The sequence below is a fragment of the Haemaphysalis longicornis genome, unplaced genomic scaffold (assembly GCF_048455015.1).
Source record: "Haemaphysalis longicornis isolate Haplotype H1 unplaced genomic scaffold, Haemaphysalis longicornis Haplotype H1 scaffold_49, whole genome shotgun sequence".
Taxonomy (NCBI): domain Eukaryota; kingdom Metazoa; phylum Arthropoda; class Arachnida; order Ixodida; family Ixodidae; genus Haemaphysalis; species Haemaphysalis longicornis.
Genome location: NW_027526384.1, coordinates 742,278 through 758,008, shown reverse-complemented (window position 1 = coordinate 758,008; position 15,731 = coordinate 742,278). Strand labels below are relative to the sequence as shown.

The 15,731-nt window shown below is 44.4% G+C and overlaps 1 protein-coding gene across 1 annotated transcript in view; it reads left to right on the top strand.

Annotated features, from left to right (window-relative positions):
* Window positions 1-14,744, top strand: part of LOC144137736 (acid phosphatase type 7-like) — a 38,368-nt gene extending 23,624 nt beyond the window's left edge. Inside the window, exons 7-12 of the mRNA XM_077669680.1 lie at window positions 4,219-4,333; window positions 8,184-8,297; window positions 9,380-9,508; window positions 11,079-11,150; window positions 14,258-14,395; window positions 14,484-14,744. Coding sequence (XP_077525806.1) covers window positions 4,219-4,333; window positions 8,184-8,297; window positions 9,380-9,508; window positions 11,079-11,150; window positions 14,258-14,395; window positions 14,484-14,540 — 625 coding nt within the window. The 3' untranslated portion in view covers window positions 14,541-14,744. The remainder of the gene's footprint in view (window positions 1-4,218; window positions 4,334-8,183; window positions 8,298-9,379; window positions 9,509-11,078; window positions 11,151-14,257; window positions 14,396-14,483) is intronic.
* The last annotated feature ends 987 nt before the right edge of the window (window positions 14,745-15,731 follow it).

The window sequence follows — 15,731 nt, the reverse complement described above, 5'->3', positions numbered from 1 at the left end:
AGCGATGTGCAAGTTGATATATATTCACAATCAGCATTTAAATGCTCCTTTGAAGGCACATTTAGCTTTCGTGTTTTACCTATTCCTATGAAAGAGGAATCAACCACATTTTTTTTCTCTCACCCTCTCCGACAAAGACCCCTCATTCAACTCGAAGGTTGGCTCCAGTGTTGCGGAGTTGCCATCCGGAATTGGAATGATTCCGGATTCATTCCACCTTTTGTAGAGTCCGGAATGGAATGGGAATGGAATAACGACAACACTTGGAGGAATGGAATGGGAATGGAATTAGGGGCCTTTTGCCCGGAATAGAATGGGAATGGAATGGGGATTTTTTAGACGACGGTGTCACCAGTGCTGGCGCCTTCCAGCTACTTAATTACTCTGTGGCGACGACTGCGTCGGTATATCTCAAAGGTGACGAAAACGAGAACGCATACCCGCTATCTCGAGTGACTGAATACGCGCAACCTGCCGCAGCGTGTGTCAAAGTGAACTTCGACCTGCGCAAGCACGTCTGTGCGGTGGTGCTGTTGGGTCGGCTCTTCAAGCTTCGGCAGGCTGCGGGTACGGAGGGAGGGAGGAAATAATTAAATATGCAATATTGAGGCATAGCTTCTCTGTACAACTGTCCGTGGCGCCGATGATAGACCGGCGTCTCTCACACTGGCAAGCGCCGTGCAGCCAGGCCAGCAAGTGGGGAATAGCGTGGAGAAGCAGAGGGGATACGAACGGCGCGCATGCGAAGCCGCGGTGTTTCTCACCGCAAGATGATGCTGCGAAGTCTTGGAGCTAGCAACATAAAGCGTTCGCTCATGAAGCATGAAACAACGAGTAGATAATCCAGAGACTTATCTACTAATGGGTAGCATTCTTACGCCGCCTGTCGTGAGTGTGGGTTTTGTTCAGCCACATTTTTTTTAAAATGCTGTCCCACCAATTATCTTCATTTGCGCTATTACAACGATTACATTTGGGACTTTTCCGAAATCTGCATTATTTTGGAAATGCAGGGCGTTACATGGTTCATCATTTTCCCTAATTATTTTATATTTGTCTTCATTTTTTTATTATTTTTTTTTCAAAATTTCGTTCGAACAATTATGTCTATTTACGCTATTACAACGATTGCAGGTGGAACTTTCGCGAATGATGCATTACTGTGGAAACAGCATGCGGTATACCATTTGACATTGTCCGTATTTTTTCAATATATTTCTTATATTTTGGTTTCTCAAAATTTCGTCCTGCCAATCATCTCCATTTAGGTCATTACGACGAATACATTTGAAGCTTTTACGAAATCTGCATTTTTGTGGAAATGAGGGCGTTACACCTTTCGCCATTTTCCGTAATTTTTTTAATATTTCTCTTTCTTTTAGTTTTTCGAATTTCTGTGCGACCAGTTATATCCATTTACGCCATTACAGCGATTACAGGTGGATCTTTCGCGATATCTGCACTTTTGTGGAAATGCAGAATGTTACACGGCTCTGATGTAGGAGTACTCGGCAAAGAACGCTACGCATTAAAATTGTTAAAGGTGTTCTGTGCCGCTGCCCTCCCTTCTCTCGCATTGGTACAGTAGTACTAGTGTAGTGCTCGATGCTGTATATTAACTTGAAATCATTCAAGTAAGCATTTAGAATACGTGTACATGTGAGCAAGCTCCGCGCAACATGTCTCTTAGTCATCCACAGCATACTAATGGCGTTGGTACGACGGTACGCAAAGCATATAGCAAGATAGCATGCGACGGACTGCGCAATGAAACGGAAAAAGCCTACATCAACGTAAGAGCGTAATACCTGTTTCATCTCGCATCGCTCAATAACAAACCGTTAAAACCTACTAACATGCAAATACTGTAATATACACTCGATCCGTTACTTATTATGCAAAAAACATCCCCCTCGCGAGGGGCACGATCAAATGCAGAGCATTTCCGCGGGGGGCGTGCCTGCAAGTCTTATGGATTACGTATTGGTTGTTGTTGTTGTAATTGTTGTCTTCCAGCGTAGACATTGTCGATGAAGTCGATGGTGAAACGTGAAACGTGCCGTGAACCCCCTGCCGCGGCTATTACGCAACGTGGAGAGGCTACGACGCAACGTGGCGCGGCTATGACGCAACACAATCCAACACAATCCACTTTAATCCAACCCAATCCAAATCCAAGCCAAGCCAATCCAATCTAATCCAATCCAATCTAATCCAATCCAATCCAATCCAATCAAATCCAATCCAATGCCCTTCGCGAGAGAGTGTTATAGCGCCGAAATCGCGCCACCACATGAACGCGAACCGAACGCGGCGAGAGAGGGTGTTGCGAGCAGAGAGAAGGCAAGGAGGACGCGGGGGAGAGGGCACACCTGTGGCCGACGGTTGAATGAGTCAAGGATATAAGGCGCGTGCGTAACCTTCCATTCTGTGTTGGCTCCGTGGAGCAGTCGGTAAAGTGCCGTGTACCTTGCGTTCCGCCCGCAGAGTCGTGGGATCGAAACCTGGCGCCGGAAGGTATTGTTTCTTTATATTATTTCTTCTTTGGAGTGATGCGGACTACGGACGCTTTATATTATTTCTTCTTTGGAGTGATGCGGACTACGGACGCCAACGTGGGTGACATCGTGAGTTACTAAAATGCTCTGCATTTAAAAGGGGCAGTGCGACACTGAACCTTTTTAAAGCGAATGCTTTCTTAGTAGGACCGAGTACATTCTCTAAAAAATTTATTACATTACCCTTTATACCGGTTGCTCGAACGAAAAGCTCTGATAAGGTCTCTACACACGGCGCGTGCGTAAACCCGGGGACCGCAAATGAAGTCTCTCTTTTTCTCTGTCTCTCTGAAACTGGACTTCCATTGCGTCAAAACGCTTACTTAAAAATCGCAAAAAAACGAACGGGTCTAAATGAGACAACACACGCTTCGATCATGAAAAAGAAGTACAATAATGAACCTTTACCTTTATCTCATAAACCACGTAACTTTGTACTACATTTAGATCGCTCGTAGTTGTGTTTACTTGCGAAAAATTGTCTCATGGGTTCGTTCGTCGCTTGCGATTTGGGTGCTTGAAGGTTTGACGATCGGTTAGAAGCACTTTCAGTGAAAGCTGGACGCACTTTTAGCTTTCGCGCTTCTTTCTAGTTTCGATAGGACAGGACGGTAATTTTTTGCGTTGGAATGTTTTTCTGAACGATATATGTAAACAACCTGTAACACCTGAAAACTTGGGTGATAAGTGGCACATTTTGCTTACTTTTGCAGTTTTAAACCCGTACGATAACGAAGGTACACGTTGCGTTTCTCGGCAACTCTATAAAGCACCTGAGGGAATTTTTACAATGCGGAATTAAAGGAATGGAATTGAGCTTCCCATCCATTCCAGGAGTGGGAGTGGGTTAACATATGTCATTGAACAGCATATGTCAATTGAAAGGAATGGAATCACGACAAATTATAATTCCTCGGAATGGAATTGGAATGGAATGGCGATGCCCATTCCGCAACACTGGTTGGCTCACTAGATTTAAGGAAGCATTTCTTGTTGTTTTTTCCTGCACGAACGCCAGTCTTCAAGCATCTAGCTGATACGTATTTTCGATACACTGGTGTAATGGTTGATTGATTTCTTGACTTGATCGCTTGAGTTATACACTGATTGATTTCTATTGATGTATACATATGGATATCTTGCAAATAAAAGCAGATGAATTCTTACGGATTACATAATTTGTGTAATTATTAAAACTCACTTTTTGGCATTTATTCGTGCCGGACGTGCAATTGGGTTGTGATGCGGGCATTAATGCAATCTTGTGGACCAATAGAGACCACTTCAAGATCTCCAAAGTGCCCCGAAATCTTGACACCCCAGGCTTTTCAATTTTTTCAACTAACAAAAAAAAACGATCACCACACCCGGGACGAGCACTCGTCCTCGGGCTCAACAGCGCAGCGCCGTAGCCCCAGATTCACCCCAGCGGATGCACCCGTGTAACTGCTCAATATTTTGGCTGACTGCATAAGAAATAACAAATTAAAAAAAAAAACATACACCTTTAAGTACAGGTTTGCAAAGCATTGAACATTCCCGTTGCAAATATTTTCGTATACGTTCTTTTTTATGCGTATCCTTGAGACGTGCAGTATAGTTTTCATCTACACGCTGTCTTTATTCTGGTATCGCGACTGAAGCATCCTTCTTTTCGCAGCTTCGACATCGGGCCGGCGCATATTATAAGCTATTCCACAGAGTTCTACTTCTTCCTCAACTACGGTTGGCGTCAGGTTCCACAGCAGTACTACTGGCTGGAGAAAGATTTGCAGGTACGTGCTCTTTTATCGCTCTCACTTACTCATGCACACACAGTAAAATCGAAGTAAGAAATACCGAAGTGTTTTCTGACTGCGGATAAATTTACCTGACAAAGACTACTGAATAATGGCTACACCTATGCGCCTGTTTTAAAAAAAATTCTGGTTGGCTTGTCATCCTTCGGCCGTCATCTGTGTGTGATCAAAGTTCATGGGGCCCTTAGACCACCCGTTTTCCGTCCTTGGTCAGATCCAAGCAAAGATGCACGGGCTGCACAGCTCTTTCAGGTCTCGGCGGAGTTTTGAGAGGACCTTTATTGCCAGGCTCTGTGTATGTGCCTGAACATCTTGGGCGCGTCATGCGACATCTTTTCATTTTTATTTTTTACAATTTTTATCTTCTCTCCTTGCGTTGCAAGCTAGCCGCAATAGTACGGCTAACGTTGCCGTCACTAATAAGCACTCTCTCTCTCTCTCTCTCTCTCTCTCTCTCTCTCTCTCTCTCTCTCTCTCTCTCTCTCTCTCTCTCTCTCTCTCTCTCTCTCTCTCTCTCCCTCTCTCCCTCTCTCTCTCTCTATGTCATCGTTCTGTGAGAAATTTGGTAGCGCGTCGTTACTTCAAGACGGACTCGAAGCATGGCTTCGCAGAGTTCAATGCTCTCGCCTCAAGACGAAGTCCCCTTCAGAGCACATACCCCCTTATATTACCCTCTACGCTGTCGACGCATACAGATTTAACTTAAGAATGGAACTATACTACAGGGTTTAGCAACGAACTTCTTGGTCAGCCTAACGCCTTATGTGGTAAAATCATAAGAGTGATAAATTTGGTTTGGCGTAGACTTTTGACATTTTGTTTTAATCCCCGAGTATCTTCACACGTGATAAAACAGGTGCATAAGGTTTTCGACATTTTTCGCATCATCGTACTTTCTTACCTACTTCAATAAAGCAAACACGACTATCAAGAATCCATTCAGGCAGAGAGTATTACGAAATTACGAGAGCACCTTTGGCGCCCTTTTTTCATTTTTCATTAAACAAGAAGGAATTAAGGTCTTTTTGAGCAACAGGGTATTGAGACGGAGATGTGGTCAACCTCTCATGTCCAGGACGTTGCGTGCGTGCGCCGAATTCAAGGCTCGTTGCACCAGGGCTTCTTGAAGTTCCGGTGCTGACCTTTCCAGCGCAGACTCTTACTGCTCAAGGGAGGGGCTGATAGGCGGTTGAGGTAATGCGGGTGGGAACAAATAAGATAATGCGGCGTAAGGGGTGATTTTCAGTGTGTACGGTCGGGTGATAAGAAGGATAGCGAGATTTTCGAGGGGACTGTATGATAGCAAAATGTTTCTGTTTGCAGTCTTTGGAGTGTGTATGTTGGTAATTTGAGGGTGAGTAGTGCGGAGGACGATATGTTTTTCTATGTGTGAAGTGTGGGGGTATAGAGTTGTAAGAGGGCTCGACGGGCGCTAGATTACGCGTTATGGGTTTCATGCCGGTGGGGTGTCTTGTCTAGAAATTTTAATTGATTGATTTATTGTGGGGTTTAACGCGCCGACGCAACGCAGGCGATGAGGCGCGCCGTAGTGGAGGGCTCCGGACTAATTTGGACAACATGGGGATCTTTAACACGCGCCGAAATCTCGTACACACGGGCGTTTTTGCTTTTCGCCTTGTGGGGGCCAAGCCCCCCAAATCGGGATGAGGAGGCGCTAGCGACGTCTTCCTCCTTGGTGGGGTGAGCGCCTCCCTCCTCTCCCTACGAGGCGACGGGGGATGCGCGCTGGAGAGTCCCGGGGAGACCACCCTTGGGACGCGCAGCGATCGCACGGTACGCAAATGCCTTTCGGCCACTTTTGGCCCTTTCTTGCATTGGCCGTTGTTTCCCACTTCCGTGGGTCACGGCACCCACCGTGTCGATTTGTGCATGCCTTGATTTGCGTCAGTGCGTTTATCTAGGATGTCAGGCGAGTCTCCGCGGGCATATTCCACTCATTGGTGGGTTGCCCCCGCGTCGGCGATGTGACGGCTTGCGCCGTCTGAGGTCAGCGGATGAGCGCCGATGCCGCCCGGTCGAGTCCAGTGGCTTGAAATGTGTAGCGGCCACAGAGAGCCCCCTTCTCCTACGTCTACGAGCGTTGCGGCCGGGCGGACGCTAACTGCTGCCCGACTACGGGCTGGGCACACGCTGACGGGTGTATGCCCCAGGGGCTAGGTGCGTAGTGCAGTGTAGTGTTAGTATCGTGGTTGTCCGCGTAATAAACCCCTGTACTATGAAATGTATCACTTCCATGTGAAGTGACTGACAACGTACACTCGCGGCGAGAGTCGTGGCTCGCTCTCGAACCCGTTGTGGGCAGAGTCTATCGGCAGGGCAGTTCGGTGCTGCGCGAGAGCAGTGAGAATAACGACGGCGCGTTTATTCTGTTATTCTATTCCTTAATAACAAGTAATAAGGATAGGACAAATGCCCACAGCCTTTATCGGAAAAGCGGCCGCCGCGGCCGGGAATCGAACCCGCGATTGTCTAGAAGTTGAGGATTTTCGTGTTTGAATTTCGTGGGTGGCAGTGCGCGCTGCCTTGTTCCCTGAGCGGCTGGGGGCCCACACGATGGTGAGTTCAACGCCACCAAAATACTTTCTTAAAGGTGATAAAATTTGTTAACACTAAGAAATGTGATGAAACGGTGAGGCGTCTGTATTAAAGAACAATTGTCGAGGTCCTAAAAGGCAACTTTAAGGCCACCGCACGGTTATTCAAGGCCAATATACGGTCCCCTGCCCTAAATTTGTCCTCATTGACGGGAGAAGTTAGTAGCAGAGTTCAGGCTTCTCCTACCGAGTTTTGTACCATGCCACGGCCAGTCTCATGATGACGAGACCACCAGGCGCCAGATGTGTGATGATTGACCACTCAATATAGAAACAAGCAACAACTAGATACCCCCCCCCCCCCCCCGCCCCTCTGCAGATGCTCTGGGATTTCAAACTGCATTCTACGGCGAAGCTTTGAAGGGATATCACAATCCAATCTTTCTGCCGTCATTCCAGAAAAACAATTTCATTTTCAAGACCCACTGCAGTGCAGAAACGCAAGCATATCTTTCAATCCTCGTTGTTTTTATAAATAAAATTGTTTCTTTTTTACCCCAATCAATGCGGCTCTATTTTGGTGAACCACTGTAATGTATAAACTTTGTTTAATTTAGTTTTCAGCATTTTGTGGTGGACCAACTGTCTTCTATTGTACACCATACCCAAAAAATTACACCAACCCTAAGTAGTATGCGAAGCAGCCATGGGGTCGACTGAAGTTCCCATTAGTTTTCAGTTCGTCGTTTCCGTTGACGTTCAGCTTCGCGTGCCTTCGTTGTATCAGTAGCTTCTTGACGTAGTTTGAATGAGTGAAGGACATAAGGCGCGTTCGTAGCGCATGCTCCCGTCTCGGTTTGTAGCGCAGTGGGAAGAGCGCCACGTACCTCCCGTTGCGGCCAGAGAGTCGTGGGATCGAAACCGGGCGCCTCCTAACTATTTCTTTTTATAGTGGACTGCGCTGACGTAAGCCAAAACGCTGACGTGGCTGAAGAGACGCGCATGCGCAGTAGAGTGCGGACGGCTGGCGACAAGGGAGGGAGGGACACAGCCCCGAGCATGAGATGCTCCGCATCTAAAACAATAGGATAATATTTAAGAGTTCGAGCGAGCGAAAATGTGGGCTGTTTCCACGTAAATTTAATTTCGATTAGATCTCATTGACAGACAAACTGCCTCCCACTTCTCACCTGCCTGCGCTCCTAGAGTTTAAATAAATAGGCTTCCGCGAACGTAATTACCATACAGCTGTTTTCTATTCACTCATTTAGGAAGCAAACCTGCCGGAAAACCGAGCCAAAAGGCCGTGGATCATCACAATATCGCACAGGCCGATGTACTGTAGCAACCTTGGATTCAGAGACTGCAATTCAGACACAAGCATTGTAAGTTTTGCACACCTCATCTCAATTTCCTCGCACGCCTATGCGATTACGTTAGTTTCAATGCTGCCCTTATTTTGCGTGTTTATTCTTTCGCAACGCATAAAAATGAAAAAAAAAATAAACAAGAGGTTGGGGTTGCGCCTCCTTAGTGGCATTCTTGCTCCCAACGTAATGAAGACTGGTCGGCGGTCTTTTATACACATGGAGTACTTAACATTACCGTAGTATTTTCTTTACGTTTGGCTTTAGAATCTTCTTTTTAAATAATGTTCGCGAAAAAAGATATTGGAAATGCGTTGCCCGCAACTCACGCCAGTTTAAGTTAGGTGCGTCCACCATTTACGAGTACGGCCATAAAACCCAGGGCACTTGCCTCCTTCGGGTTTCTTCTTTGTTTGTTTGTTTGTTTCTCAGGCGCCCTCTTCCAGTGCACTCTGTTTGCCTGAACGTGAACATGAATAAACACCATGCCAAGTTATGTTTTATTTTTTTACACGTGCGTCGTTACTTGCCTGCTGCCGCAACATACTTCCCCCCCCCCCCCCCGGCACTTACTGTTTTCCTAGGCGCATTGAATTATTACGCGCATTGCGAATTCGCGCCCATGAGTGCTATTGTACTTCTCTTGTCACGTATTGTCCGGGAGTTTAAGAACACTTGGTTTTCTTTCTGTATCGCTTAATTGCGGCTACAAGCACATTTGGAAGGTACTGAGTGCCATTTACAGCCCACATTTTGTCGGCGCTGCAGATATTCTACAATTTTAAGCACTTCACATGAGGCTAAATATAGCACTCACATCATTTCCACCTAATGGGAAGATTTGATTCCTAAGATTTATGTGCTGTGCTAAACATCACAACTCCGTCTTTAAACAATGCTGCTTTTTAACCATGTTTCCTTTTCTGATTACTGTTGTCCTCTAATCTTTTCTCCGTAACATGTTCGACCGCTTAAATAAAATTCTACCCATTAAATTAAAAGCAAAAAAATACACCAAGAACATAATCTGGCCGTGTAGGCGAAATTGTGTCTCCAGGAGTGCCTTTATTTAACAAGAATACACTTTCCCTTCCACATAGGCCCGCAAGGGTTTCCCGCTGACCAATAAATACGGCCTGGAGAAGTTGTTCTTCAAGTATGGTGTGGACCTGCTGTTTACCGGTCATCAACACTCGTACGAGCGCTCGTGGCCTGTCTACGACGGCAAGGTTGGTTTCGGACTACGGATGCTGAACGTTGCCCCAACTACGTGCGAAGAGCTGGGAGGCTCTGCTGCACTTGAAATTAGTTTAACGAATGCGTTCACGTTAAAAAATACACGGAGTTCAAACGTTACGTTTTTATGATATAAACTGCTGGATAGGAATCCGTTTCGAATTTTGAATTAGTTTAAGATATGTAGCGTTATTAGAATGCATCGAGTAACTGCACAAGAAATTGCTTTTGTATGCAAATCCTCCTGTGCTCGGCAGTCACAAACACGGGATGAGGCAAGTTCAACACACTCATCAATGAATTAGAAATCAAAGTTTAGATTGTCTAGGATCCATGGGCAACGACATTCATTATGAATTTAAGCATGCGTGAATTTGTAGAATTTTTCGGAATATCACGCTATATAGGCTGTTACCATTATTCTATTCATGATTATCAAACTCATTGTTAGCAGGAATTCTTGAACACGTATGCCCATGCATTCTTGAAAACATGAATGAGAAGAACACTACTCATCGCCAAAAAAGGTACACATTGAGAGGCAAAACACTGCGATATGACTAGCCGATGTTAGTTCCAAGGGCAACGTAAGAATGCTAACTCTAGCCAAGAATTTAAATGAAAATAAATTGAGCTCACAACACGCCTCTGTTGCAAACTTTCCAGATTAACAAGACCAATTTTTGGGTCATAACAAACTAAATATAAGTTAATTAACGTGAATAAAACACATAACATATATTCACAGATTGCAAAAGAACGTCGCCTTTTCAATATTTGTGAGTATGCCTGGCTTCAGAAAAAAAAAAGTATACCCATAGGTAGTATCTAAGCTTTCATAGGGGTGCAGTGGTAAGATTCAAAATCCCAGGCCTTGTTGACGAGTAAGGCAACTGTTAATGAGCGGTGGGTTTTGTCATATTCATAAAATTATTTGCACACGCCAACTCCTTGAAAAGATGAATGACCCCTGGCTTGTTTTCCTGCCATAACTTTAGCGTCATTACTGTTTTTGCATTGGCTTCCAATCATATACGCTAGTATGTGTTAGTAAGTTGAAGTTATCGTAACTGCTATTTTAGTGATGCTGTTCGGCGCAAGTGACAAATCACAAATGAAGTAGTTGCTGCATATATTGTCAATTCTTGTGCTTTCGATTAAAAAGCAGACATGGCAGAACGTAGATTGATATTCTTCAAAAAACAAACGACCTGGTTCACCTTAGTTTTTTTTTTAGAAAAAGCAAGAGGAGATATTGATGACAGAAAAAAAATATTGATGTTACTTTCAGTGATTAAAGCATCTGAAGCCTTTAAAACACCACGTACGCATCCCTAGCGAACTTATTCTCGGGTTTTGGAGCGTCAGTATGTTCCTAGCATTTCTTCGTGGCTACTAAGTTGCCTCGCAACACGGATATTTTGACTGGTTCTTTGCCTTGTGCTCATTATTTTCCCCTTGAACGACAGCAGTTTGAACGCATACAGGTATTAGCAAACATATCTAACGTACAATGTTAGTGCCGTGCATCGAAGCGACAATACCGATGTTTCGTCTTTGCAGGTTTATTATGGGAGCGGAAACAATCCCTACTATAACCCGAAAGCTCCCATACACGTCGTCACGGGAGCTGCCGTAAGTGTCATTCGTTCAAGGTTTCCTTTTCTGCTTTGCTGAACACGCGTTATGTTCTTTCCCTTTTGGCTCGTATTATCTGAAACACGCGTGAGACTGAATATAACCGTATTAGGCCTTGGTGAAATTAAACAGGTGTAAAAATACTGCTTGACATCAGGGAGTTAGCGTTTCTTTAAACCTAGAGCAATTGATTTTTATTTTTCAACCAAAAGAAACGCGTATTCCAAATCTCTTGCGTTGCCCATAAAGACTCTAGGCGCCTCTTGGCGAGTTGTGATTGTTTATTATGGTGGAGAAAGTTTAACAAAGCTTTGATTTTTGATTGATGTGAGCAGCGTTCATAATTGCGGCCAGCGCGAGAGGTGATAAGGGTAGGCAGGTAAGTATATGAGAGGATCAAACAGAGAATCAAAAGTCATAAAGATACAGACTATCACTTTGCAGAATATATCAGCATTTTGATCATCATCATCATCATCATCATCATCATCATCATCATTGAAGACGCATTTTTGATTTTCAGCCTGAGCGCAGGCAGGGCCCTCGCGAATAAATTTTTAATGATAGAATATTTTTTTATAATTCTGAAACCGACGAGAACGCTTCAACAAAATCTGAAGTTGTCGGGAGAACAATAAGATTCGCCGGGAAATCGACAGGAACCACGCAATATGGAAGCCTTAAAACAGCTTTTGAAGCTCTAGTTAATTAAACAATCATGGACGAAACAACGTTCAAACAGAGTGCGACGAATTACTACTCTTTCGTCGTAACAGTTTTTAGATTAACGAAAACAGTGCTCGGAAATGGTCGCAAAGAGAAAACTAACTGTATGGTGCCAGCTTGCACCTGGAAAAATGAACGATGCTGGAATGGTTGTGAGGGTGTTGACAAACAATACTGCTACCCCTTTGGTCTCACACACCCACTATGCCAGCGGCAATAATAAGAAAAACCGGATCTGAGACCTCTCCAATGGCTCTCACCTTCCGTGTATTACAAAAAGTTGCTCACTCCCCCTTTTTGTTCATCTATCCAACTGCACGTACGGGCTTGCAACCAACTAACAGATACTAAACTTTCAACACCATGTTTACAGGATCAAAAAACAGATGGAGCTATCGTGGTTAAGTTTATTAAAGTGAAGCTTTCTATGCTTAACTGATGGCGTATGTCTTGTCGATTAGATTGAATTGGATTGGATTGGATTGGATTGAACAAACTTTATTTAGGCTGGCCGAACGACGTTTAAACGCGCTGCTGGACAGCCAACTTTCTCTGACGTCGATGATGCTCAAGGGTGAACAAAACGCTTTCTTTCTTCGGAATCGCACCTGGGTGGCGTTATGAAGCCGAAGCCTATGCGATTGCGCCATTCCGACACCGAGGAAACAGCTTGGATTTGGAGAGGGATGCTTGGACGTGCACGATTAGACGGGAAAATTATGCATCCCTACGTCTAACGACGACGATGGTTGAACGCGAAGCTTTCTCCGTGCAAAACCGAATGGCAAGGGAAAAGTTCAAAGCCGCTGTGATCAAAATTCCAAACTGGGTGCCAGTCGAAATGAAAGCTCAAATAGTCAAAATCGAAACCGCCTGCGACTCAAAGTTCAAACTCCGCGACAACCAAGAATTCTTCACGGGAAATCTTCGCGTTTAACCATCGTCGTCGTTGACAGAGAGGGGCATAATTTGTTAGTTGCATCCAGGGTTTTCCCATCAAGCGAAACAAAAATAAAGTGGAAGCTGGCGCCACAATTTAACAACGCTCACTTCTCATCCCACATGCGTTTCCTTGTAACAATGGCGTGTTCTAATTTTGGAGAGAATTGTGAGAACAAATCTTAAAAAGGTAAGGACACCCTTTTTCCTTTAGTTCATTTTCTGGTGTCGTAACACCTTTGGAAATAACAGCTACGTGCCATTTCCTTTACAGTTTGCAGAAATATATGATTTTGACTGCAAATGCTGGTATAAAAGCGACTGAGAAATATTCAGCGTAATCTAACCCTAAGGACATTTCGGACGACAAATGGTAAAACTCGCGCCGGCGAGAACGTTGTAATCGTTGCCATAATTTTCGTTGTACCTACATGTTTTTCCTAAATAAATCCGTGTTTCTTGGGCTTAAAGGAATGCTGAAGCAGAATTTGCGAAACTCTGAGTTATGGCGGAGTTTTACTCACGCAATGCTTTATTTCACAATTCAGTGGATGTCTGGAGCCTGAGTGAATTTGCAAGGCTTATAGCCCAGACATAACGAACGGCTAAAGTGAATACCGGAATTCGAAATGCGGGTTTTAGATCCGGCGCTGGGCACATGCCAGTGTGACGTCACAGTTAACGTCACAAAACTGACGAGGAGAATGGTGCAGTGTCACTTTTGGCTGAACTTCTTCAGTAAGAAAGTGCACATAATAGATACAAAACATTTAAAGAAAGCGAACAACCTCTAGTCTTGAAGTTTATTAAGTAATCAGGCAATACATACTTCAGCGTCACTTTAAATGTTGTCAGCTTGGCGAAAGAAGGGTAAATTAATTATCCACGGATTATATTTTCATTAAGCACAATTCGGTAGGAGCAACATATATTGGCGTGCTTTTAGATCTGTCTTCTTAACTTGCGCTTATGAGTGTTCGTACAAATATAACTGCAAAGTTTATCGAGGTTAACTTGCTATCCTTTTTTTTTTTTGAAGGTGAGCGGAGCGTTTCGAGAGCGTTGCTTCCAAATTGTAGTTCACCGTTACGTTACAAGAGCAACAAAAACAAATTCATGTTTTGCGCGCAGAAACACAACGTGGTCTTAAAAGAGCGCCATAGGTGTTGAGTACGGATTAATTTAGACAACCTGTGGTTCTTCAATTTTCTCCGACACCTCAATTCCACTGGCGATTTTGTTGTCGCTCCCCATCATAAAAACAATCGCCACGATAGGGGAAAGGACCCGCTACATGGTACTGAGTTGCTGCCAGTAAGCCTACATCTCAAAAGGTTGGAAAAAGCAAAATATACTCAATACCAAGTTATCCTGCTACAGACGACTGTGTTTTTACTCATTCCGTTACACAGGTTGTAATCTTGTCATCTGCTGTGCAGGGAAACTGGGAAAAGCTTTCTCAATTCATCCAGGACCCGAAACCTTGGAGCGCGGTGCGAATATCAGACTACGGTTTCACAAAACTTCGCTTGGTCAACAGGACCCACGTCGAGCTTCAGCAGATATCGACAAGAAACGTAAGGCTTTCAGAAAGTAATGCCTCGAGCATCACTCGCTTTCAGTTGCTCAATCGGTGCTGACTTTGTGCAATCTGCTTCGTTTCAGGAGCCACGTGTCGTCGACTCGGCTTTCATCGTAAAGGACAAGCCAAGGAATTTCTGAGCGATGACGACGTCTGCTCCTCTTTCAAATTGATCATCTGAACGATATCGAAATCATCGCTGCTGCACGACTCGCTTTGTCAGATTTTTTGAGAAGGCTACTTCAAGAGCCAAGCCCAGAAAGAGTTTGGAATAAACATGGTAGGAACGTTTAACGAACCAACAAATAAAGAAATATAAGGTCAAATAAATACTCTGCTATCTTCACAGCCTCTGCTGAGTACGTTCCACGCAATGTAGTTGCCGTGACTTCTGAAATTTACATAGTAGACATACTAATGGATCTTACCAACGTTCGTCGTGTGTCAGTGCCACGTTTTGACGACTTGACGTGCTTGTTGTAAATGGCACAATATTATTTTGCTAGGTCTACATTCAGTTTCCTCGGAGGGCGTGGGCCGACGGTTTTCTTCATTCACAAACACGGCGGGTATTCGTCCTGAAATGGCTGTTAGGAGCGTTCTTTTGGCTTACATATTGCTGCACCTTGTCCTTTTCGGTAACTTAGTTCCCCACATAAATCCCACGATGCAAATAATTACAATCTATACAAGGAATTTTCATATTGGAGTTCGGACGGCGGAAACTCACGGTAATTGTAACCTCCCAAGTGACAACTGCCATTACTACGCACCCGCATGATTGTGCACAAATACACACACGGCGACATACACACAGACATACATGCAACTGTACACACTTTCGTGCGTGTGTTGTGCCATGTTTGTATGTAAAGCAAGTCCTACATCGTGGAAATTTACCCGTAAATTCACAGCTGCGGGCCGCTCGTGCGGCAAAATGTCGTATCTCCGTAGTTCCGGCAACAACAAAAATAGATCGTTTTGCCGAACGAGTGGCGCCGCAGCTGCAAATTTACGGATAAATTCGCACCTTGTAGAACGGGCCTAACTCCGTAAAAAATGTTACCTAATATCACGCTTGCAATTACCTCCTACTGTTATTACCTCCTACTAGGCAAAATATCAATGCATATCTGGTACTGGACCGTGTTATTTAATCGAAAATAGATGTGTGTTTGATTTTCGCGATGGCAAATAACAAATATGCGTTGAAAACAATGTATTATCCCAAAGTGCGACCTTACGTTTGAGCTCGCTGTGTACGGCGCGAATCGCTACCTGCTGCTTGGCGTTCAGTGAGCAGTCTTTTTGTGTGTGGATGGCGGGTTGGG